This window comes from Mchenga conophoros, linkage group LG20, assembly GCF_057382185.1.
Source record: "Mchenga conophoros isolate Kocher_MC1m ecotype Shallow Benthic linkage group LG20, M_conophoros_male_GT1.1, whole genome shotgun sequence".
NCBI lineage: Eukaryota > Metazoa > Chordata > Actinopteri > Cichliformes > Cichlidae > Mchenga > Mchenga conophoros.
The window spans coordinates 24640826-24666680 of record NC_140545.1 but is presented as its reverse complement, the minus strand read 5'-3'; the positions used below and the strand labels follow the sequence as shown (position 1 = coordinate 24666680).

Sequence of the window (25855 nt, the reverse complement as noted above, 5' to 3'; positions counted from 1 at the left end):
TACTAATCAGTCGCTGCTTATATTGGATGCTCTTTCAATTCCTTTATTTGGTTTGAAGAAAATATTGAAACGGTGTCCAGACCTGTTAGCCTTTGGCTGGTAGTTTTTGGCTGGTATCCTTAGATATGTATATAGTTTTGTATATATTATCCATCCAGGACCTTTTTCTTGTGACGTCTGCCCCCTTGTTAACCAGCTATTTTTTTATTTTTTTTATTTCCAACCACCTTCTCCACAGACCCAGGGTCGCTCGACCCAGGACCATGACAACCTTGGCCACATCGTTCATTCTCAGCTCAGCAGATGCTACTGCTACAGCAGTTAGGTGGGCATTACGTAGCTCAACTAGACTACTCCAGTCTATCAGGGTCAGCTCATTATGTCCACACTGCTCACTACTGTTCATATTGTTCTGTACTTTGGATCTTCAGCTTCAATAGTAGCTTTCTTACACTGACGTTATAGCATTGAGCTACCAGGTCACTGTGGATGTTTGCCTTCCACTTATCCATAGTACATGCATTGTAACATGATATGGCTTGGCTCGACTTGGATAGTAGCATTCCATTAACTCCTTGTCCGTGACTTGTTCCACTAGCCCACCTCTCATCAGTATTTGATGGTTCTCCAATACCTTGCTAAGCTGGGTAACAACTGAACCAGTATGACTTTAGTTGCATCTCTTGATCATCTTCCAAGGTAGGGTTGGGGTTCTAGCCTCGAGCTCCTTACTGGATGCATGGTTTGACCAGGATTCGAACCCCAACCTATTGTTCCAAAGACTATCCCGCTGCTATATAGTAAGCAGCTGGAAAGACACACAAAGACACACAGACATATTGTCTTGTGGCCCTTTTTGGGGCACAACACTGTGTGTGTGTGTGTGTGTGTGTGTGTGTGTGTGTGTGTGTGTGTGTGTGTGTGTGTGTGTGTATATAACATTGAAACGTTTATATTGTTTACCCCCTTTCTCCCTTTTCCTGTTCCGTCTGCTCACTCTTTAGTGACTTACTATCCCTGCCACCTCCTTTATAGTGTCTCTACCACAAACAGACGCACACATGCAAATATAGTCTTAGCATGACAAGGCAGAATAACAAAAGCAGTCAAATAAAGGACACACTTCTCAGCCCTGTGCTTCCTTTGTCTGTGTCTCTCGTGTCTCCTCCCCCTTTCCTGGGTACATGTGTTGCTCCCACTCCACTTGGTTGACTCGAACAGGTGCCTTTAGCGCTGACACTATCTGAGGTATTTCTTTTTGCTTTTGGGCTTGTGTGTGTGTGTTTGTGTGTTTATAGTAAGAGCACCTCTGCCTCAACCCACCCTCTTCTCCCGCATATCCCCGCTGATACAGATGGCCATTGTTATCATGTGCAGCAAATGTCACAATTGATAGACAAGTTGCTCTCTCGTGGGATTCATTTCTCTCTCACATCTACAGCTGCTGCTTGCGGATGAGGGTTATCTCAGCGTTTTGAGCAACAGAGTGAACCAATCTTCCCTCCCCCACCTGATCTCTCCCTCCCTCCGTTGCTCTCTCTCTCTGCTCCCTCACTCTGTCGTTCTCCTCTCTTCACATCAAATCCTCCTGTGAGTGTCAGCGTTCCTGTGGCTCGGCGGTGGCTGCTGCCTTCCTCAGTCTCTCTCTGTCACACTCTAGCTGCTCCCACCGTGTCCCTGCCTCTACTGCTCTCACCCACCATCTCCTGCTCTCTCTCTCTCTTTCTCCCTCCCCTCCTTGCTATCTTTCACTCCCTCGCTTCCTTGTTTTCCACTCCACTGCCGATCTTGGGGAAGTCATTGTGGGAGACAAATTTCTCTGTTTGCCGTTCACACAAAGAAAGGGATTACGGGTTGATTTGTTGGCTCCGGGCTCTCTCTGCATCCAGGCAAGTGGCAGCTCCTTATTCTATCCTTATTCGCTCCTTCTTTTTTTTCGCTCTCACCATCATCCACAATCCAAAGCCTGTGATGTATGCATGGTAGTGTGTGTGTGGTTGATGCTGTGTATATAGGCTAAGGGAATCAGGGAAGGTGGGGGTAGGGGTGGGAATTATGTGAGGGAAAGAGGGGGGGCAGGCACACTTGGAGCAGGCACGTCCAACCCAGAGGGACAGATGGCCAGTAGCCCTGGTGCTTTTTCCTCTTTGGTTTTCTAATTCACCCTGCAGGCTTTGTATAAGGCCCACTAATACACAGACCTTCTCTTCAAGAAGCAAGAGATGGCTGCTCTCTTTAGCTAGAAGAAGGAGGGGGGGCATCTGTATGTGATGAACGGACAAGGTATACGAGAGGAAGGAGGAGGGGGCTGCTCTAGAGGCAGAGCAGGTTTTTAAGAAGGGGTTACTACAGGAGAGAAGAGAAGATATGAGGAGCTGAGAGGGAATGGAGAGGGGGGTCATCAGCCTTGAATACATGGAGGTCAGGTCCAGATGCTGCTCAAACAAAAGGGCTTCTCTGGGGGAACGGCAGGGGGAAGCGTGGCACTCGCCATTGTGTGTGTCGCTGCATTGCAGGGTGCTGCTGGGGAGCCTCATGCTAATGATGGCCATTCATTCTTGTAACGGATGAGTGGGCCCCAGCTTCTGTTTGCCTTCTTTTCACATACACACGGTTCATATTTCTTTCGTGACCAAATATCAGCTGCGTTAACACACAATTCTCTCTAGAAAAGGCAGAGGAAGGAAAAATGATGGCTTCTAAGCTCACTGAGGAAGCTGGGCAAATATGTGTTTTTGCATAGTAATGATGCATGAGGACAGGTGCAGCCTCTGTGTTCAAGGACTTTGTGAGGTTTATGTTTAATGCATGTGGTGTTTGTTTTTAGTACATTTTGCAGATACAGTCACAAAAGACTATCATTTCCTACTATTAGAGTAAATAACAGAACCAATTTTCAAATCTACAAATGAACTGCAGATCTTCTTCCTTGTTTGTCACTGTGATTGGCAAGTGGGTGAAAGTCAGCCCTGGAGGCTATGGTCCTATGTTGTTTTGTTACTGACAATTTCCTTCAGGCCCTTTTCTTATGGCACACTATTCAGAATTACCATTGTCAAAGCACAACCTCTGTTTCTCTTTTTATTTCTGCACTTGGAGGTAAGAACAAACTGTACTCTGAGCCTGGTCTTACATCAACTTAATCAATACTGCTGAAGAACCACTGTGATCATGAATATAAAGTGAGGCTCACAGTAATGTTATTGTTATTTAAAATCCTCATTCTGCTTTCCTCATCAAGCTCATCCATGTAAGACGGCCATGCTTTGATCGTGTGAATACTCAAGTAAGGATGTGAAAACCGTTGAGAGGCTAGTCTCAGTCACTCGGGTCAAGTTAAGGTGATCAGGCCCTGATTATTGAACCACTAGCTTGTTCTTTAACTGTAGAAGTATTCATGTACTGTAGTTCTCTCAGTTTAGCTCGGGGTGATTGCACTCCCTGCATGCTCAGACTAGACTCGTACTTCAGCAAAAGTAGAGCCCTTTGCCTCACATGAAGGAAAAAAAAGCTTGTGTGTTTAGAGAATATTTTTGACTAGCTGGCAGTCAAGCTAGCTGGTTAGCTGTTAGTGTTGTGTGTGACAATGACACCTCTTTTGAACTTTTTGAGTTCAATGAACTAAATTGTGTAAATAAACTGGCTGAACAAGGATTCTTTGTTGTGATCATGAAGACTAGTCTGTGTCTGTCTGTCTCGTGATGATTTGGATCTGCTGTGGTGGCCAGCTAGTCTACATTCTAGCTAGCCAGTTCCTGCAAGCAGTGACCATGACTGTGGCTCAAAATCTCTACAATCAGATAAAATCAATCTTCAGATTACGGTATCAGAGTTTGGATCAACACTCCCTTACTCATGATAAAGCCATAGTTGTTGTCAAATTGCACCCAGATTATTGCCCGACTGGTGCATTAACTACATGACATATTAAAAATGGACCAAACCTCATAATGTCCTTGAGGGCTTTTCTTTTTTATATCGTAACTGGTTAATTGAGTAGTGCATTTGTCCATTTTGTCCATCATGTAAGTGATGAGCACAGTTTTATATGGCAAATTGGTTGTGTTTTTAGAACTATTTTTAGAAACATTACATTTCAAGGTTGGCTTGAAATCCTTTAAATCATTGATTTTTGTACACAATAAACAAGTTATTTATATTATTTATGTGATTATATTCATCATATATATATATATATATATATATATATATATATATATATATATATATATATATATAAAAACACCCAGCACGCCCCTGCGGGCGGTTTATCCTTCAAGCTCGGGTCCTCTACCAGAGGCCTGGGAGCTTCAGGGTCCTGCGCAGTATCTTAGCTGTTCCCAGGACTGCGCTCTTCTGGACAGAGATCTCCGATGTTGTTCCCGGGATCTGCTGGAGCCACTCGCCTAGCTTGGGAGTCACCGCACCTAGTGCTCCGATTACCACGGGGACCACCGTTACCTTCACCCTCCACATCCTCTCGAGCTCTTCTCTGAGCCCTTGGTATTTCTCCAGCTTCTCGTGTTCCTTCTTCCTGATATTGCTGTCATTCGGAACCGCTACATCGATCACTACGGCCGTCTGCTTCTGTTTGTCTACCACCACTATGTCCGGTTGGTTAGCCACCACCATTTTGTCCGTCTGTATCTGGAAGTCCCACAGGATCTTAGCTCGGTCATTCTCCACCACCCTTGGGGGCATCTCCCATTTTGACCTCGGGACTTCCAGGTTATACTCGACACAGATGTTCCTGTACACTATACCGGCCACTTGGTTATGGCGTTCCATGTATGAATAGGATGAGGGACCTATGGATATATATATATATATATATATATATATATATATATATATATATATATATATATATATATATATATATATATTTATTTATTTATTTATTTATTTATTTATTTATTATTTATTTATTTATTATTCTGAGTATATGGTACTGTTAGACATAATCTCTGTTTAGAATGAGCCTTCCTGCTCCTAGTCATTAAGCTAAACTAGGCTAATCTGCTTGCTATAGTTTCATTTCAGTGTGCATATATCAGAGTGCTTTTGATCTTCTCTAACTCTCACTAATTTTTCACTGCAGCAGTGCTATTATAAGTTACTTTTTTACTTCTAGTTGTGGTACAATGAGGGCTTATGTTGAAGTTGGACCAAGTGAATCCGAACAAAAAGCTGCAGTCCTCTTCCCTCAGGGATGCTCTGGGGTTTTGTGATCAGGATGCCTGGGCAGCAGTCCATGTCTGCACAGGTACAGACCTGTGCTTACAAAGGTTTCCTTTGGTTTCCTTTGGAGCTTAATCCCTGAAAGTTACTAATTAAGTCAAGCCTCTCCGGACTAGTCTGGTCAAAGGATAGTAAACGGATCCAACCAGCAAACGCCGTACATAAGCATTTAGTAGACTATATGTGGCAATATATGTGGTATTGTTCTTCTACTGTATTCCCCTCTCATCTTTCTGTGCTGTATTCCCTTCTTTAACCCAGTGTTCAACCTTAGGGAGGTTTTCTCAGTCAAGGCACCTGCACAAAGCTGGCTGTATATCACGAGGGACCATGTGTTAGGTAATGCCAAGAGTCTATATTTATGACTAAGATAGCTGGAGAAGGGTAGAACAGAAAGGCAGATGAGAGAGAGAGAGAGAGAGAGAGAGAGAGAGGCAGGCAGTGGGCGGGAGTATGCAAGGGGCTGTGGGGCTGCAGCCATTGGCCTCAGACAGGAACTGGAGTGTGAATAGCTCACATTGGCTTAGCCTCTAAGCTGGGCTGGACCTCTAATTTGCTCTGCTTGTGGAGCTTTGAAGAAAAACGGCAGCTGCCTACTAGCTGCCTGCCTGAATGAGTTTGCAAGCTGGGAGCTAGCACTTGCTCACAGACAGCTGGATGATCCATGGATGGTTTGGATGGAGCAAGAAAAGCAGAATTCATCCTAGTCAAAGTCATCCTGCTTGGATTTATCTTTTTGAATATTTCTGTGGAATAACCAGAGAGAACGGGCACAGAAGCAGCGGCGTAGAGGTAATCTGTGACATTTACTACTTCTCCTGGGAATGATGCCGTGTCTTCCGGGATTACGTTGAAAGAGATGTGGGTGGGGAGAATAGATGGATACACAGAGGCAGAAATGCAGGCAGGTGGATTTTTAACAGACTGTGGGAACCGGTGCTTATGCAGATTTGTGGTGTGATATTGATAAGCTGTGATGTGTTGTGCTGTGCGTCTTTGATGACGGCGTCTCTCAATCGCACACACATGCATTATTGTCAGTCTGAGCTGATGTTTGATTAGCGGCTCACTTTAAACGCTGATCTGTTGACACACTACCATAGGAGGACATTTTGCCCTGCCCCTGGCTCCTGCAGCTACATCTTTTTCTTTCTGTCATCCACCTTTCCATTTCTCCCCTTCTTTGAGTCACCCTTTCTTGTGCACTAGCTAATCTGTTCTCCTCTCAGCTTTGCCTTTTAAATGAAAGCTCCTTTCTTCCTTTCCAATTTTGGGTTTTATTTCTGCACCGGTTTCTAGTAGAAGGCGAAAAACCTTCTACTAGAAACTTCATTAGATTTATAGCTAATAACGCTTCAGATTTTATATGCTTGCCCACTATTCATTTTCAGTCCTTATTCTTCGTCCCCACATTGAAAAGGAGGGAGCTGTGGAAGCAGCAGGAGAGCAGTGGCTGGACTCGGCAGTGAGGACTGTTGTGGCGCGAGCTGAAAGAATGCCCTGTTGTGCTGGGCAGCAGCAGCATTGTGTGTCTGGCCTCCTTCTCTTTAATGGGCAACTCCGTCATTCCTTTATTGAAACAATCACAGCGAGAAACCTTTTCTATGTTTAATAATAATTAAATAAATAGGCTCTTTGATACACAACCTGGCCTCTTCATAAGTAAAGGGCCGGGTATTGTTTGAAAACTTTCTATTGTAGCCCCAATAAAATAAAAGCGCTACACACTGTGCTGGTAAAATACTTTCTTGTGAGAGCATGATTTTTCCATATTTCATGAAAGCAGCATTAAGGTCTTTGACGTCTTAAATGTTCAACCTCATCTAAACATTAATAGTTGTAAGGAAAAACACATCGGTTGTGAAGATGGTTTCATATTTTATTTAAAATGTTACCATCTGATCAAAAATCAAATAAGCAAAGGTATAAATCGGAAACTGTTCAGGTTGAATAGCAGGGCTATCCAAGTTATTTTCCTAATACCATTTTCATAATAAATATTAGCTTATAAAATATTAAAAACTAGAGATGACAAATGTCATTTCCAAGTCCTCCAGGCCCTGTAGTAAGCATTCTGTCTGACAAACAGTCCAGAACACAAACATATTTAGTTGTGTAAAACAGAGAAGAGTGAAATATTCAGATTTGAGAAGCTGAGACTGAAGAATCTTTTGCATTATTACTGAGGGCGTTTTGTTTTTTTGGCATTTCATAGACCCATTAGCTGACAGCCATCCATACACTCACACAGTTTTACTACAAAAATAGTACTGACATACATGGTGACACAGATACTCTACGCATTTGTTTTTGATAGTTTTTCAAATTTGCCTTTTTTTGCCTCTATTTTCTTGTATAAGACAGGAGGAGGCATTGCAGCACCTTGCTGAACCATCCCCAGCACACTGGTAGTTAACCGAACCTGCTACAGCATGGCATGCTCCCAGCAGCTGATAGGATCTGGAGTGGGATTGCTATTTGCTTAATCATTAATCTGAGGGCCTCCACTACATTGATTCTCTCCCTGTTCCCCTTCATCAATCATTATGGGCCAGCATTTCCTTTAATGGGGGATAGAAGTGCTGATTGAACGCAGCCATGGTACTGGGGACATAAAAATCATCTTGGTCCTGATCAGGGCTACAAAAAACAGGTCCAGAACCTGTCCAACTCAGCAACAGCAGCAGACTTCTAGCCTTCAAGCATCAGAATGAGGCTGGATCCTTTAATTAATTTTATGTTCAAATTATGTTCCTAAAACGTAAAATAGAAAAATATCTTATAATATGATGTATTTGTCCTATTATCTTTGCTAAAGACTTGTCCAGCTCACACCATAATGGATGCAAATGGCCACCTAACCATAGTTTGCGGTTGAGAAGCTTCCATCATCTGACCAGTGTATTAAGGGACTACTTGTGTGGATGAGGCCTTAAAGTGCTCCCTCAATCAATGCAGCTCCAGTAATTGGCTTAGAGGCCCAAGACAGTTCCATGCTAACTCCCTGCGCGACTGTTTGCTTTCTCTGCCCCGCCTCTGCTCGGTCTGCTCTGAGATGTTCATGTAATTTCTTCTAACGTCACCTCTCAGCCTCTGTTTTCATAACACACACCTTGCCCATCAACACAAAGATGTGTGTTTATTCTGGAAACAATGCCCCAAAATATGCTCTCGCTGTGGTTTAGATGCTGTACACAGGACTGTTACGAGCACGTATGATAAGATTGGGTTTCTTAAGAATATAAAGTTTGTTCTTTTATTTTATTATGACTCTAATTAAATAAATAATCCAGCTGCTGTTTTCATTACTGAAACACTCAGAGCATGGTCTGACATTAATTTGCTAAAATCCAGCCATCAGGTTAATCTTGCTCTCAGGTCAGTGCCTGTTCTTTTGTGTTCTCCCTCCTGCTATGCTCACGCTCACAACCAGCAGGGGTTAAAAACAGCAGATGTTTGGCTGAAACGGTGTGCGTGTGTCCCCGTGTGTGTCTACAAGTTTGCCTATGTCTGCTAGACAATGAGTGGAAGCTCCTCAGACCATCAACAGCAGGAAGGCGATTGAGGGTATCAGATGTCACCAAAGTGCCGTTGGCCTATTGTTAATACTCAGGACGGTTTTCACCTGGATTTGTGTGTTTGTGTGCGTTCGGATGCGATTGTTGTTGTGGTGGCAGTGGCGTGCGCACACAAGGAATGTTTTTTTTTTTTTTTTTGCGTCATTTTACAAACTCATTAAGATTTCGCTGTCACTGGCCATTTGTCTTTGATATCTGATATATACATTTTATATATGGGAGAAAAGATCTCAGCAAGTCAACAGAGTTTGAGGTCATGTAATTGCAGTCAGAGAGGTCATCTTGGCCCCAGGTAACTGAACCATACTGACCCAAAGGTCAGAAGAGGACAACGTGAGCACGGGACGTAGTCGGCTTCTCGCACTTTGCTTGACATCCTGCATTTCACCTTCCAATGTAAATAACAACATCAAAAGAAGAACGATTTTGCAGTGAGAAGCAGAATCTTATCAGATGGCTTCACATGAGCAGAAGACAAACTCTTCAAACTGCACTTTTTTGCTTGGCAGCCTCAGCCCATCCTAAACTGTTATAATAATAAACATGTTGTTGTTTTTCGGCTTTTGAAAAATTCTTCAAATGGCCCACAGGAGCCCTTTCAGTAATGTACCACAAACCAAGTCTCAGGTGAAACAGCTAAAATATTCTACAAATTCAGGGTTTGGGTGGGTCTTCTACTGATTGATTACTAGACTTAGTGCAGATTTACAGTAATCTATAAACTGTGCTGGTGTTTTGTTTTGCTACGCATTTGTGTTCATATATAAAATACAGGTGAAGTAAACCTCAAATTTTATTTGCTATACCTACAAATTGCTGAAGCAACTAGATTATTCTCTTTATTGGGAACCCACCCATATCTTCACCTGGTATCTTGGGGTAAGCAGGATTTCACCCCTATACCTGACGAGGTTAGCTACGACCATCCAGAACCATCTCGAGCTGATGTTGGCTGCTGTGATTACCTCCCCAGTGGCTTTCTTCAGTTGTTTGTTCGGACTCCAGCTGGGTTGTCTGAAAAAATAGCACAGTGATGATGCGATCCTTCGGCCTCATTAGGCAGATCTTAGTAACTGTCTTTCTTCAGTCCATGAGATGGATAGCCTTTCACAAACTTGCCCCTCCCAAGGCATATATATTCACCATAAGCAAGAGTTCATGCAAGTGGTTGTTTCTGTTTTTTGAGTAAAATGCTAATGTGAAAGCAAGATCGTGTTTACAGTGTTCATCATCAAGTCGTTTTCGTCACCTCTGAAAAAAAGATTTTTGTCCTAGGTTTAAATCCAATGGTTAGCATGGTTAGCATGTTCTCCCTGTGAGCACATGGATACTCTTGATTCCTTCCTTAACCTAGCAAGCATGTCTTTGGACTAACTACTGATTTAAAACACTAGCCTTCCATGCTAATATTTGCTAATTAGTGAGTTGCCATAGAAATCCATTCAACAATTACTGAGGTGAGTTAATTGAAAACCTGAACATACTTTATTTCTTTATGCAGTAGATGGTGATGCTAATGGAAAAATCGCAGATCATCATTTTGGAGTTTTTATCGTCAGAAATCCAATATTTGTAATATTTCAGGTTGGACAAAGGAAGATGATCAGGTCACAAGAACCTTACCATGCTGCTGACATAGTCTACCCATAAAACACTATAATTATAATATGTAATTTAAATCAAATATTTGAAAAATGTCCATTTCAGATATTCTCTACTTCCTTTCCCCCTTATTTTTAGCTTGTAAGTGCAACATTAGAACCAGATCTCCCCTTTATTCCTTTTACTCATGTATAGTGCATTATGTTAAATGTGGATATCCCTGGTAGGCCTGAACCACTTTTATACAATACAAACATTCACTCAGCTACATGAATGAAATATTTAGTCAGCCTCCACAGACAACAGCTTCTCCCGCAGCACAAACTCTCATAGCTTTCATCAGGCCAGCAGAAAAGGCTGCTGTGCAACTTAATTGCATGCAAAAAAAATGTTTCTTCTTCTTTTTTTTTTCTCTTTTTTTTTAACAGTGTAACGTAAAAAGACTGTTTACACTGGTCAAACCTTTTTTATGTTTATCTGTGACCTTTGTGCAAACACTCACTGGTTTGGTGGTAGCTCAGTATTTGTGTTGATGATGTAGAGCGATATAAGATGAAAAATATGGATTTTTCACTGCCAAAACGGTGAAAGTTAAGCCTTGTGCATTGTAAAAGATTCAGAAGCCAGATGGCCTTAGAATCTGCTTTTCTCTGAAGCTAGATAAAATGGCCTCTAAATGTTTTGCCGCTCATCACTCGGGTGGGAGCTCATTTACAGCGTGCAGAAGTGTTCAAATAAATCTGGAGACTGTAAACTCTGAATTATATCCAAGTCAAACTTAAGATAAATGGAAGTGGAAGTTGATGTGAAATGTAGAAATAAAGTTCTCTAAAGCAATTCTCTGTATGACTTCATGAGAAAGCTTAAATATAATAATCTTGGCCAATGTAATCCTTGAAGTCATGGAATATAAATAAATCAGTCATCATATTTGTGGCCAAGACATGTCAAGGAAGAGGCCTAGAGATGCTAAGACCAGCACAGTCACTCCAATAGTTGCTGATAATACGATTTCCTTCTATTTGTGGCACCTAGCTGAGAGAAGAGGTTTCTCTTTTGAACAATTTTGAGTCTTTCTGAGCTGTGAGCCTTCATCGCATACATCCTCTTAACCACCATACGCTCCGAGACAAAGACAGTTGCTATACGTGTGAATGAATCTCCACGAGGATGTCCATTTAACATAACTATTCCAGTACTCAGAGCATCTACTCTAAGGTGAGGACATTCCTCTAAGGTGTGCAACTTCAAGGTCTGTAATTAATTTCATAGCACAGCTCAGATGCTCCTGCAGTTTATGGTGCATGTTCAGTAGCAGTGAGTGAGTGGCCCAGTATTAGGAGTGAGGATGTGGGTCAGAGCATGCACTCAAACAGGCCACTTCAGGGACACATGTCCCTTGCTCCAGAGCTTTTTATGAACTGCCAGTGAGGACAGAAGCTGGCTTTGCTAGCTTGATATTTATAGTCCATATTCTGAATACACTATATATATGTATTTACATGCTACTTCTGCCCTCTATCTTTGTCTTATGTAGCTGAAAAAGGTTGGGACACTGGCCACATACAGCTCACAGCTGCTCATAGCAAGTGATAACTTGTTCAGCCAGGTTGTCACTACTGGATTCAGCATGCAGAAAATGGGCACCGGATGACAACTCTAGCTGTTAATACATTGGAGTATTACCTGCTTTATTCTCACATCAGCACAGATCAGCACACTCAGACTTCACAGAGACTTTGTAGTAGGGAGCTAAAGACTGTTTAATGTCCTTACTGATTGCATTTCATACTGATTTGAGTTCTCCCAAGCTCCCCTCTTGGGTAATGTCAAGAAAAGTTCATAGCTGCAGCGCATGTGTGAGAACAGCTTCTTCTGTGCATATGTCAGTGTGGGTGCTCAAAACTGCATGTGCGTTCTTGTTGTTAATTTGGTGTCCTATACAGATCGGAGCTAAATTTAGATCAAAGTGCAGCAGTGATAAACGTAGGCAGACACGCAACACTCTTATGGTTGTACTTCACTTCCTATTTAGGAAGGTCATTAAAACACAAACGCATAACAATACCATCCAGTCTATTGCACAATAATTTAATCACTCTGCAAACTGGAAAAATCTGCTTTACAAATCCAGCATTACTGCATTAGATTGCTTCGAGTTAAGTGAGCAGTGGGTCTCTTTCCTAAATGCTCAAGTGCTGCAACTGACCACTTTTGTGTTACTGAACAATTTGTTGTGCTTTATCTACAAAATTAAAAAAAAACAAAAACTGAAGTCTAAGATAATTTATTTAAATTACTTTTAAAATTATTTTTTAATGAAATACAAGAATGTTTTGACATTTTCACTTGATTAAATAACAATCTACCGGCTTAAGTCTCTCAAATGTGGGTTTGCAACTTTTCGTTTTGTGTATTTGTAAATTAAATCTATCAGTCGATTTATGAATGTTAATTAATTGTTTGGGATTAAAGAAATCACCTTTGGCTCTGGAAAACTGACAGCTGTGTTAATAAAAATACATCATATAACAGCATATTAAATATTATTTAGCAACATGTAAATAAAGCATTTTTTTCCCTTCAAAAAGGCAGAAACGACTGAGCATTAAGTGATTTTGCTTGTTAAAGGACCTGTAACTGATTATCCGAACTGACCAGTTCATTTTTGCCAGTCATCTAATCAGTTCATTGATATTGCACAGAAAGGTGTTGCAGCACTACAGTGGCACAGTCACAGAGATAATGTTAATGATGTGGGAGAGGTGAGGACAGGCTTGCCTGGACTCTTTTATCCTTTTAGCAATGCTCTGCGTGTCACACACTCAAACATGCACACATCCAGCTTCTTAGAGAGTGAGATGCAATTCACTCAACATCACAACACCAAAACAACATGACAGTGGAGATGTGAGGAAAACCAGAGGCGTGGTTGTATGTTTGAGTGAGAAAGTGTGAGTTGTTTGTTCTGCAAGAGATGTCACGTGGCCATTAGGTGATTATTTTTGTTGTGTGTGTGTGTGTGTGTGTGTGCTGTGTATCTGTGCTGCCTTCATCCTCCTTCACTCTCTCATTCTCTTCTGTGCTGTTCCACCATTTGGCAGATGCTCTCTGTCATAACAGCCTTGTACGTCCTCTCCCTCTGGGAACAGACCGGAGCGGCTGATTGACATTAAGCGAGAGCTAGGTACTGATTGGATGTTATGTGTTTGGTTTGTAAACTCTGCAAAGAGCTAGCAAAGATACACTTTTTGTGGTGGACACCTCAGCTAGAAGTGATTTGCCATTGCCTGCCCACTAAAACCCAGAAACGTTTTCAAAAGTATCAAGGGAAATAGACAAATTAACCTTACGTGAAGTGAAAAACCAAGATAAAAAAAGAGTGGAGGAGTTGATCTTTAGGCACAGACCATTCACAGCAACAAAAAACGTTTAACAAATAAGGAATTAGGAAAATGTGTGAGATACTAAGATTCTTAAAAACAGTTCCAAACTGAGAGTGACATTTACAATTATTCATTTCAAACTAATGTAAAGTGCACTGAAGTGGATAGGTGAGTGACATGGGTACAAATTTTTCTTGATTCTATTCCATATCACTAATGGATATGATGTAAAAAAAGATGTAAAAAGATCCAAACCTCACTTTAAACAGTACAGAAACCTAATGCTTTAAATGTTCTGCTCTATACCTTATTTCAGTGTATACTAAAGTAAAATAACTAACACTGACTAACGGTGGAAAATAACAGATAGAAAAGTTCACAGTATCCTCAACAAGCCTCAGTATCACTATCATCAGACAGAAATTACCTTTACTGACTCATCCGCTTATATTAGAATTTTTTCAAAGTTTTACAGCCTCCTCCAGAGTAAATACATCAGGTAAATAGCAGACTGACAGCCTACAGTTGCTGCAGATGAATAGCGGCCACTTGCTTGTTCTACAGTGGCCACCATAGCTAAGATTATGCACTTGAACTGGGAGGGATGGCGAAGCAGACTTCAGTTGACTGCAATCTGTAATCCACCCACATCTAGTGGTGGATTTTTTTACTTTTATTTTTTATTTTTTTTAAAGGTTTTGTTCTAGCAAGTCAAACAGTGATTTGTTAACCACAACACATTGCATCACATGACTCTTGGTGAACTGGCTGATCTTTTGTATTTTGTGCAGAATCTTCTTTAGAAAGCAGCAGTCAGGCCTGCATGGTAGCATAGCACGGTCTACTACTTTGACACCGATATGATAATGAAATGTCTGGTTTTAGTGAAATATTTCAACAACTGTTGCATTAATTTTTATGACAAATACAAGTCTCCATCAGCGTGAACTGGAATCTTGGTAATCTTGTCACTTCTTATCCAGCTTCAGCATCAAATCAAATCTCCAGCTGATTTAGTTGTTTTGGTTTTTGACCAGATAGTGGCAACATTGATTTCTAATTCCCATTGGCTGTCTTTTGTGCTTATCTACTATAATGGTTAACATAAAAACCATTAAAACCATCAGCTGCTTGCTTGGCAGTAGTCTCTTAGTGCTCTGTCCAAAATCACTTCCTACTGAATGTATAGTCTGCTTCATTTAATGTGCACTATTATATTTAGCAGCCTGAATTCTGAATGTGTAAATTTATCCATGAGTGCACAATAGAACCAAAAAAGGGTGCCCACAGCAAGTAAGTACGACTATTTTTGCTAGAGCCCCACAGTGCAATGGTGTTAAAATGACAATGACTCAACCGCAGACAATGATGATGCAAAATTACAATGGTTTGAGTACATTGACAACATTCTCAATTTCCTGCTCACTGCAGAGCAAACATGCCAGCCAAGCAAATACTTATCTGGAAAGCATCCTGGAAGTTTTTTTAAAAATTTTATCCACAATGAATTTCTACTTCTCTGTATCCCGCTCTTGATTTATTTTCAAACACCTCAATATTCTCGCATCTACTACCATGCTGAGATTTGCATATTTAAACCCATATATGTGTTGATAGAAAAACTCTCCTCAAAGAAGTCATTAACAGTGGCTAGGAGGCTGCAGAAGTTGTGAACTCAAACGCAGATGAAATTACACAAAGCTGATCTGTGACGGAATACAATTGATGGAGTTCCTGTTTGTTGTACGAGGCATACCCAGCTTATTTGCACAGGATACGCCTCCAATAATTGTTATTTCAGCCCTCACTGTGCAGCTTTAGATAAAGGTTTGTTATTCCCGCTAAAATCTTGGGTTTGTCCCGTGAGCTGAACTGAAACTGAAGTACTTCAGTTCACTATTTTGTACCTTTAGGATATAGCCAAAGACACCTTCAGCTAATATGTGACCAAGGTAGACATTTAAACCTTTTGGGAGGAGGCGGTAAAATTTTGTGAAGTAGTATTCATGATGAATAAAGAATCACAGAATGGTTAAGATTAACGACTGTTGCGTTTCACCCATGTAAAATTCTTTTGTTTTTGAAAATGTCTCTGTTTTTATACATGAATGAATATTAAGTAACCCAGCAATAATTGGGGATAATAGAAAAGACATTTTGATACGTTTTAACCAATTATATCTCATTTATACATATGTGTTGCATATAAGCCCTATGAGGTGTATCATTTACTGTTACAGACACTGCAGCCTGCACCATGCTACTCAACTCGTCCCACGAGCCTGTACTATAATTTAACGTTGTACCTGCAGTAATATCATATGCATGGGATATACAGAAGTTATGAATAATTAAGTATGGTAAAGTAATATTTGTATTTGCTGTTGCATCACTCAAGATATGCGCTGTTACAGACATTACAGTTCTGAAAAAGTCGACAACGCCACACATAATGTTGGAGATTTTCATACATATATGCTCTAAATAACATATCAAAAATATTCTCATTAATTATAAGCTTTTTTGTTTTATTTAAAAAAAAAAAAAATCTAACATTGAATTGCTCTTTAAAAAAAATCAAGGAATTGTGAAAAATTTCAAAGTGGGTAAAAATCCCTTGCTTATCACGCTCCAGCCTGCAAAAGTAGAAATATCAAGGTTTTTTTTTTTCTTTGTTAAATGTTGTAATTAAAAACTGACATTAGAGGAAATGCAAATATGTTATATATCATAATTCCAAAGGTATTTACAGTCTCATAACCCATAAAACCCTCAACATTAGCTCAAAATAATATTATATACTGGGAAATAATGTGTGTTCAGCAGAAAACTCCCGTGTCTGTGTGTGTGTGTCTGACCTGAGCAAGGAAAAAAAAATATTGTTGCATATCCTTACTTTGTTAGTCAGTTAATATTCGCTACTGAATAGCAGCCTGTGTTACACTAAGAGTGAGAACTGATTGATGGAGTTTCTTTCTAATATTGTAAGATCTTTACCTTACAATAGAAACCACCTTGACTTAAATGTTATTGTGAATTGGCTATGTAAAGAAAACTGAATTAACAATGTTAGCAATTTACTAAACCAACCCTATGTCATCATATATATTTTTTAACATTGAGTGGATTTAAGACAAATGTTCAAACAGTAGTGAACACACAGTCAGCAGCAAGTCCCTGTGGTAGCTTCAGTCTGGGTGAGATTAGTATGTTTGAGTTACTGTTGAAGGAGCTCCTGTGTAGCCTGACATGAAGCCTCTCTATCGGGAACAAGCTGTCTAAAAAACAGTCTCAGCCCGTCACTGTTATATAATGCTACGACTGTGTTGTTTATGAGTAGCACAAAACGCATTGTGCTAGATTTAGGTTTTACATAAGCCATTTTTAATGCTTATTGCTGCAAATTACAATAATTATGTAGCACAAAAAGCAAAGCTTAGAAAATGTATATAAGCACTGCCAGTATGGTATCACTATTAACAAATAATGATGATAACGGGAAAAAGTAGTGAAGTCAAAAATTTAATCCACTGTATAGTCTTGCAATAGTGCAATGAGTTTGTGAAGCTTATAATGTTTGTCGAGAGAGCTCATCCATCCATTTGTTTAGTTTTAAGCTTTGGATTGTGCTGCTGTACTGCCTTGATTTATTTATTTTTTATAAGGGGTTAGTGTTTATGTCCACCCTCTGTACCAGACTTGGTGAAGACAGAGTATTTACACTTTTTCATATGTTCTCTGAGCAAATAGTGGCTCAACTTGTATAGGTTAGTGTTAAAAGTGAAGGCGTTTCCAAATGTGCTTGTTTCTTATTTGCCATCCGTGCTTGTACAGGCTGTTTTCTCACAGTAAAACAACAAAGTCCATTGATGGCCGACAGAGTTAGTTAATCAGAGTTGGGGTCAGGACTCACCATGGCACTGTCATTGTTTAACTGGACAGAGAAAATAGACACTGACCACACTGATAATTCAGAGTTGAGTCTGACATCACTGCTACTGTCCTACAGTGAAAGCATTGAAGCTGTCTGTGCTGCTGTTTATTCAACAGGGATTATTTCCTACACTTGATAAAATGCCTTTAGTTTTGTTTATGGATCTGGCGGAATAGACTTTTCTAGAAAGACATCAGTGATTCTTAAGAGCACAAATCTCCTCATCAAGTAGACTGTCAGACGCTCAGTTTTTAAATCTTAGCTTTGCAAAGTAATTTGTTCTGTGGAATAGCAAAGGGGAAACATGGCGATGTAAACGAACACACAATATTAATTTGTCAACTGTCAACTGGATTTCACTGTCATATTTAGATATCTCTGAATGTATCAAGGTATTAGGCACTGAAATTAATAAGTAAAGCTCCTTTATAGTGAAACGGGATTTACAGGAACAGGAAATGTTTGGCATTTTTCCTTTAGGAATTAATAAAATGTTTCCTTTGTAATATGACTTTTACAGTAGACTACAGTACTGTAAGGTTTTTCATTGCTGGATTTTGACAAAACAAACATCACTGTATTCGTTAACAATGCGACCTTTGTTTATTTTATTAAAACATGCAAAGCACTGACTGCTTCTTGTTGATTATTATTCACTGAGAGGGACACAGACTTTCACATGGCTGTGGAAATAATAAAAAAATACATCATCATCATAAATTTCAGAGCAGACGATTAAAGGACAATGGCAAAGTGACTGTTTTTCTGGTAACTTAAGCTGGTGTAAGTTTGTAAGGCATAACTGTGGAGCTGTGTCATTAGATAATTGTTAACTTGACTCCCATTCCCTGGTCACTAGATTAATAATCCATCCATCCATTCGCTTCCACTTATCCTTTCCAGGGTCGCAGGGCGTGCTGGAGCCTATCCCAGCTGTCATAGTGCGAGAGGCGGGGTACGCCCTGGACAGCTCGCCAGTCTGTCGCAGGGCTAACACATAAAGACACAGACAACCATTCGTACTCACAGATTCACACCTATGGGCAATTTAGATTAATCAATTAACCTATCCTTAACTGCATGTCTTTGGACGGTGGGAGGAAGTACCCGGGGAGAACCCACGCAAGCACGGGGAAGACATGCAAACTCCACTCAGAAAGACCCCCGCCTGATGGTGGAATTGAACTCAGGACCTTCTTGCTGTGTGGCAACAGTGCTAACCACTGTGCTGCCCTCTGTAGTGCACTGTCCAGTACACAGTAGTGTAGAGAAATCAACTACAGCCACTACAAGAGTATCAAGTTGGGCTCACTCTTGGGAACAAGAAGATACAGTAGTGTGAGACGTTTACTGCAAAAGAAAAAGATCGTGGCTTGGATTAAAATGGACCCTCTTCACAATGTTAACCACGTGTTAAATCTGATGTTAAAAAGCTATTTTAACCATTTAAAGACAACCTTCTTCTCTGCAAAAAATAGGTTTATCTGCATACACCTATTCCTTTACAGTGCACCTACTACATGATATAAATGATTGCGTTCTACATGACACTTTTACATTATTTTTAAGGTAATAAGTACTTTATTTAACCCAAAATTTGGGATAGTACTCAACTAGTTTAAGGATGAGGCTTTTCATCCGTACTGTAGTGTTTGACTAGTCTTTTTATCCTGAGCCATTATAAACAAGACATCACATCATTGCGATTCCTCAGTTGCAGTGATGGTCCTGGAGCAACATTGGTTTTGACACGGCCGTCTCAGATCGTTCCACTTGTTAATTCTGCTCATTTATAATGCTGATAACACTGACCAGTGATTCAGCTACTAAAAGATCCAAGCGTGATGATGCTGGTCATAAAAAGATCCTTTAAATGTTAGATGTTGTTTATTTAATTGATTTATTTCATTCCAGAATTAGTTTAGGTGTGAAAAATGTAAACTATAAATTTCCAGTAAAATTCTTCTTATAGTTTCTGCTTTAATTGACTACAGTGTAAGTAAGCAGTGAGCCACGGTGACTTTGTTTGGATTGAGATCCGGTGCATGGGGATTTATGTTTGCGATTTTATTAAATGCACCCAAATATGATGGCATTTTGGGAATGGATTGCTCGCAAGCAATAAGAGTGATGCAGTTCCACTCATGGGGTTTAAAAGACAAAAATATTTTAAGAGAATGTTGTTTTATATATGATGGTGTGCTGATGTAACAAAAGCTTTAATATTTTATACTGCGGGCACATCAGAATTAGTCAGCCTATCAGAGCTCTCTCTACTGTGGGGAATAGCCCTGAATAACAGCTCCATTCCCAGCTCAGCAGACAGTGTCATTAGAGCACACCGAGCCTCAGAAACATCATCTTCCACCATGGGACCACCCAGTGGTATGACTCAAACTCCCAGAGACGGTTACTTTCATCTTATCGTGATCCACTAAGAGGAATAAAAAGCATCACTTTGCTCGTGCATTGCTGCTGTATACAGACAGTTTGATGATTTATCATGTTTTCTTCGTGTGAGTATTTTTACTCATGGTTTAAATCTTAGACAGCCTTGTGTAATAAAATTTCCTCCTCCCTTATCTATTTATCTCGAGTATCATTTTCAAAATGGCAGAAAGGAAAGCAAAAAAGAATCGGCGTTTCCTTTGCGGGGCAGGTGTGGGACTGAACAGTGCTTGGTAAAGACTTGTTTATTACAGGGTGTTTGTGGGCTGGATGCACCTTGAGGGATAGGATGCGTGCTTGCATACTGCATGGGCTGAGGAAAATAAACATGAAAGAGTCTTTTTGTACTCCTCGCTCGACTAGAACAGTGACTTTAAACTATGTGAGAAGCACAATTGCTGCACCCGTCAACTCAAAAGCAATTCAGTGATCCCCTGACGACAGAGATTAACATTTGTATTTTTGCCCATACACCTATATTATATGTCCAGTCTTGATTAAATGTAAGTAGTAATGTTAGTAGTGAGTGCATTATCAGATTGAATATTCAGTTTGTTTTTAATGTTAATTAATCTGAAACTATTCAACCATCCAACAAGCAGTTCTGAAGGATTATACTGATAGCTTCAGTTGTGTTATAAGGTAGCGATTTCTTTTCAGGTTTGAACTCCTGCTTAATTCAGTGAGGTTCAACTGAATGTGGCCTGCAGTGCTTCACACTGGTGCAAGGGTTGCATGTTACATTCAAGTCTCTTGTTTAAGACGGGTTTTGCAGTACCTGCTGTGTGTATGTAAATGCTCCTGTACTGATCACAGATGGGTTGCAACTTCCATCAACCATCTGGCACGTCATCTCATCTCCCTTCAATAAAGTCAAAGACACAATGGCCCCTGCCTCCATTGTCTGGTGTCAGCTTCCTCCTATAAAGTGTTCTCAATACAAAGCAAAACACAGCAAACCGCTAATCATTAACTCCAACAGGAGATCAGGCTCAGGGCAGTTGGGCCAGCAAGAAAGACAATGATCAGACTTCTAATGAGCATTTCTTTCTGAATATACTGACTTTCAGGTATAAGCTCCAGCTTTATTTTGTCTCAAATTAAAAGGCATTTGTTGTACTACGGTTAAACCGAACGGCACCTCAAAATGCAGTGTAGCTTCCAAGCAGTGAGCATGCATGCTTTAACAATCAATAATAATTTAGTTAGGATCCCTTTGGCAAAACGACTCTAATAGTATTATGTCAGTCCATTTTACAATTTCAAACTCACCATGAAGAAATTGAGAGATTGATGACACTATCAGGACTAGTGTATTGCTAAAGGTGACCTTTTTTCATCTTAGCGGGCAGCACTTTCCCATGAGATGAAGCGATGGCTCAAGATGCAAAGCCTTGATTTAATTTCCTGACGTAATATTCACAGCCACTCAACAGACACTGCGCTGCCAGTGATGGCTCTGAATTACAATCACACCCTCTTCATTTCAGAACACTTTGCTGTGGCTGGTCATCATCTCAAAAAGCTGAATGAATCTTGCAGCGCTGGCTGCATTTCTAACATTAATGACAGATTTTTCAGTTGAGAGAGAGAAGTATATTGAACATGTTGCGCAAGGAGGAAAAGTCTTATTTTGCTGTCATTCTATCCTAAAGATAAGGGTTGACTTCAGCAGCTTATTTTGTTTTTTTTCCTACCCCTAGGTACAACCCGCCCCCCTAGAGACGGAGAGGTCCCAGGGGTGGATTACAATTTCCTGTCTGTGGAGGAGTTCCTAGAACTTGAGGAGAGTGGCACGCTACTGGAAATAGGAACATATGAAGGTGAGGAGGAGGAGGGTGATGATGATGATAATGATCATAACTGGCACTTCATGTGACTCATGATTGCGCAGGTGTCCTCATTCTCCACAGATACAATGAGCGTAGCAGCCATCAGTGTTTCCTACATGTAGGCAGGCTACAAAAGCATGCATTCAGTTGATTCTGATTATACAGTGCATGATGGGAGGAGATGCATCAGGAGACAGCAGGTCACTCCACATCTGGCCCTCTCACTCTGATTAGGACGGTGCTGTGCAGCGCTAAGTCTCATACTAACACAAACCTGTGTGTTTGTGTGCGTTGTTGTGGGCGCGTGCGTGCCTGTTCACAAGGCAGTGTGTTATGCACACAGATTTGTGTGTGCGTGTGCACGGGCTTGGTTGGGAGGGAATGTTACGACATTAATCTGCTTGGCACCGACTCTGCTCTGTGTTGGCACGTTTCTTCCTTTCACGCAGACAATGTCAAATACCTATCCACAGGAGGCTGTGGCCATCCATGCTAGTAGATGAAGATTGGATGATTGATTCTCAGCAAAATCTGTTTGAGATGTTCAAATGTCTCTAAATATAACTATAGAAATAACTTTAGAAAATGCCACTTTTTTAAAATTTGATTTTAGTGGAAGAGTTGAAATGAAGGGAGGGGATATAACCAAATTTAAATGATGGCTTGACCATCTGCCAAATGTTCTTGTCTTCCTTTTAAGTTTAAAGATAGAAGAGTCATACGGGTCACATGCATGAAAATGTAAAGCTATAGAATCCACATGGGTAGCTCAGCTGAGCATAAATTCAGAATTGCAGTTTGTCTCTGGATAGGGCAGGTTACCCTTTTCTCCCTGCTTCCAGTCTTAAGTCAAAGCTCATCAAACTGGCTGCGGGGTGTAACATACTGTATTGATTTATTGAGTTTTGCAAGAAAGACAATGAGTATATTTTTATCAGGCAGGCAAGCAATAATTCACTGCTTCTGGTAATAGCTGGAAGTGGTTCTTGTTTACGGTCAGTTGCTTTTTTTTTTCTTTTACATCTCAGATAGGCTTGTAGGTGGGGGATTTATTTATTTATTTTTTTGTAACCCATGGACGGAGCTAGTTTAGTTGTTTTTCTTTTCTAATGCAAAGCTGCGCTAACTGGTTCCCCTGGCCAGTTTCAACTGCAGAGTAGTTAATTGATTGAATGTATGGCTATTGAGTTCACACTGGCATTATGCGGTGTACATAACACTATACAGCATATACATTATATACTAACTTGAAGAGTACTTTGAGGACTCAGTTTCCCACAAAACCCAGACCTTGTGATCAGACCAGCGTTATATTGAACAAGCTGTTTCTTTGTTTGTGTTAGATTTTGCTTAATCTTTGACAATCAAACACTAAGTAGCTTGTCACACGATACTAAAAACATACTCAAGGATGTAATATTGATTCCCACTTCCCCAAAACAATTTTTTGGAGCTAAAAAGTGGCTAAAACAAGCTGTGTGCTGAGCTGGTCCACAGTTTTGATCACTATGCTTTAAAGCCTCAAATCCAAACTAAAATCTTTTAGCTTTCCAACCAGCTTCTTATTTCTGCAATTTCTAGTCACATTGTGATCCAGCTTTATGTCTTTTCCTCCTAGCGTAAGATTAGGAGGTTTCATAGATGCTCTTCCTGCTTATCTTCCTGTCCCCAACTCTTTCATTTTTATCCCCGTCTTCCTTTCTCTGTTTCTCGCTCTCCCTCCTTCTGCGTCTCTCTCAAGCATACTAATGTCCTCCTTGTTGCCTAGGTAACTATTATGGGACCCCCAAGCCGCCAAGGCAGCCCATCATTGGGACAGTGATTCTCAGTGATGCAGGCTCCCATCAGTCCACCCCAACACGCACGAAGTCCTACAATGACATGCAAAACGCCCGCGTAGTGCCTGCTGACGACGACGATGACGACCAGGCCACGGAAATGAACAACAGTTTTACAGGTGAGGGCAACGCTGCCGATCCCAAAGTTTGGAAATCCAGCTTTCCTTGGTTTCCGCATGTGTAGCATTCCCCGCGTGTGCTTTGCTTCTTCTCCACTGGATGTTTGTTTAAGCGTGTCTCGGTAAACATGTATGTGCCCAAGATTAGGAACACAGAAGGAAAGAGATAATGTGTGTATGTTTATTATCCTCTCCTCTGCTGTACGGTGATGGGTGTCTGGCGGTTACATCATGTCTTTGTGATGCTGATTCCTTTTCTGTGAGCCTCCAAACACTGCCATCTGCCTGTGAGGAGGGGTGTAGTGGGGGAAGGTTTAGATTACAAACTGCACTCAGTGTTCAGAATTTTCTCCTTGCCACCACCTTGCTCTGGTTTCAATAACTACACTATTTTTTTTTTTAAAGCTTTCTCACTAAATTGCCCCTAACATTTACTCACATACCAATTCTGAATATTTGTCCCATGGCTGATTGAAATCATGTTTATGCCTGCTGATTCTCAGCATATGTCAAGAGATTAGCTGCTGTTATAAACTAATTCCTAAACAAAAAAACTAAAGAATGAGCCAAAGTTTTTCACGATTTTCTTTCTTCTGAGGGGGTTTATCCTGTTTTGAGTGCAAGACATGGTGTCTTGTTTTTTTGTTTTTTTTAACTTGATCCTGTGAAACTATGCCCTCTCTGTGTCCCCCTGCTAGGCTGCCAGAGTGTTGAATTTGCATTTGATCAACCCTGAAAAGCCCACGGAAGTGGTGGAGGATATTTGGCCAAAACTGGGGAAGGAATGGCAATGGGGGTTGGGATTGACTAGCTTTAGGAGAAAAAGGCCTGTGGGCAGAGAGGTAAAACGGGTGGGGGTCAAAGTGAGTTTGAGAGACAGTTGCTGAGGAAATTAGCATATTCCTGTGACCCTTTTCAATACACTAGAAATGGGCGGGAACCAAGCAGAAGAAGGGAGAAGTGCTAGCACTTTAGTGTGGCTAGAGTTGCCTGATGTGGTCTAAAGAGAATAAAGACTGAGCATGTTTGCTTTTTTTAATCTCTTCCTTTCCTGCATGCATGAAATGTGATTATTATTTTGTTTGTTTTCTGTTGTTGTGCTGTGTTGTTGTTACGTCACCCAGGATCCTTAGTACGTAGTCTCTTTCCCTCTCCTTTGCTGTGCACAGGTAACCCTAACGACCAGGATGAGAGCCGCAGCGGCATTCTCCGGCCGTACCCTGCACGTGACAATGCTCTATCCTGTGTTCTGAACAATGCGGCCACCTCTACTGCAGAAAGCGGGCAGCAAACCCTTGCAGAACCACAGGTCTCTCCAGAAGACCCGCTGGGACCAATGCCTGAAAACTGGGAGATGGCTTATACTGAGAACGGGGAACTTTACTTCATAGAGTATGTATCAGCAGACTCTCGACGCCGCCTGTTTATACATTTTTTTTTTGGCCATGGCTCACGCTGTAGTCGGTGTTTTCTGCATTTTACCTGCACTATTATCCCTTTTGTTCGTCCAGTTGCTTGTCTTCCCACTTGATTTGGTTTTTAGGCCTTCCCAGCCAACCTGCCCAGCCCCCTGGGTGCTACTGCTTTCCTGTTAATCCCTGCATGTCCCGATCTCAAAAGGAGATCACATCCTGATCACCTGACTACCTCCACCTCTCTGTCCTCTCTGCAGCACGGCAAAGGCACAACACCAGGACATGGCTGTGTATTTTCAGAGCTTGTATGTTCATTTCTGCTATCACTGAATTACAGAATGTTCTTGTTTAACAATTGAGGGAAAAGTCAGGTCGCTTACTGTTTATTTCCTTGCTGTGCCTCTCTGTTCTTTTCATTTGTGTTTGCAGCACACCTTCTGTCCGCTGTAAACTTGCTGACGT

The 25855-nt window shown here is 40.8% G+C and overlaps 1 protein-coding gene across 13 annotated transcripts in view; it reads left to right on the top strand.

Moving 5' to 3' along the window:
• Nucleotides 1–25855, top strand: part of LOC146550887 (membrane-associated guanylate kinase, WW and PDZ domain-containing protein 1-like) — an 89569-nt gene that overhangs the window by 30568 nt on the left and 33146 nt on the right. For 6 of the 13 annotated variants that reach the window (XM_085260889.1, XM_085260887.1, XM_085260888.1 and 3 more), the window contains exons 3-5: nt 21893–22012; nt 23790–23978; nt 25103–25370. In XM_085260889.1, coding sequence (XP_085117015.1) covers nt 21893–22012; nt 23790–23978; nt 25103–25370 — 577 coding nt within the window. Of the gene's footprint in view, nt 1–1599; nt 1890–5766; nt 6034–21892; nt 22013–23789; nt 23979–25102; nt 25371–25469; nt 25699–25855 lie in introns of those variants that run through there. The other 7 variants (XM_085260893.1, XM_085260892.1, XM_085260890.1 and 4 more) reach the window with 5 other exon arrangements.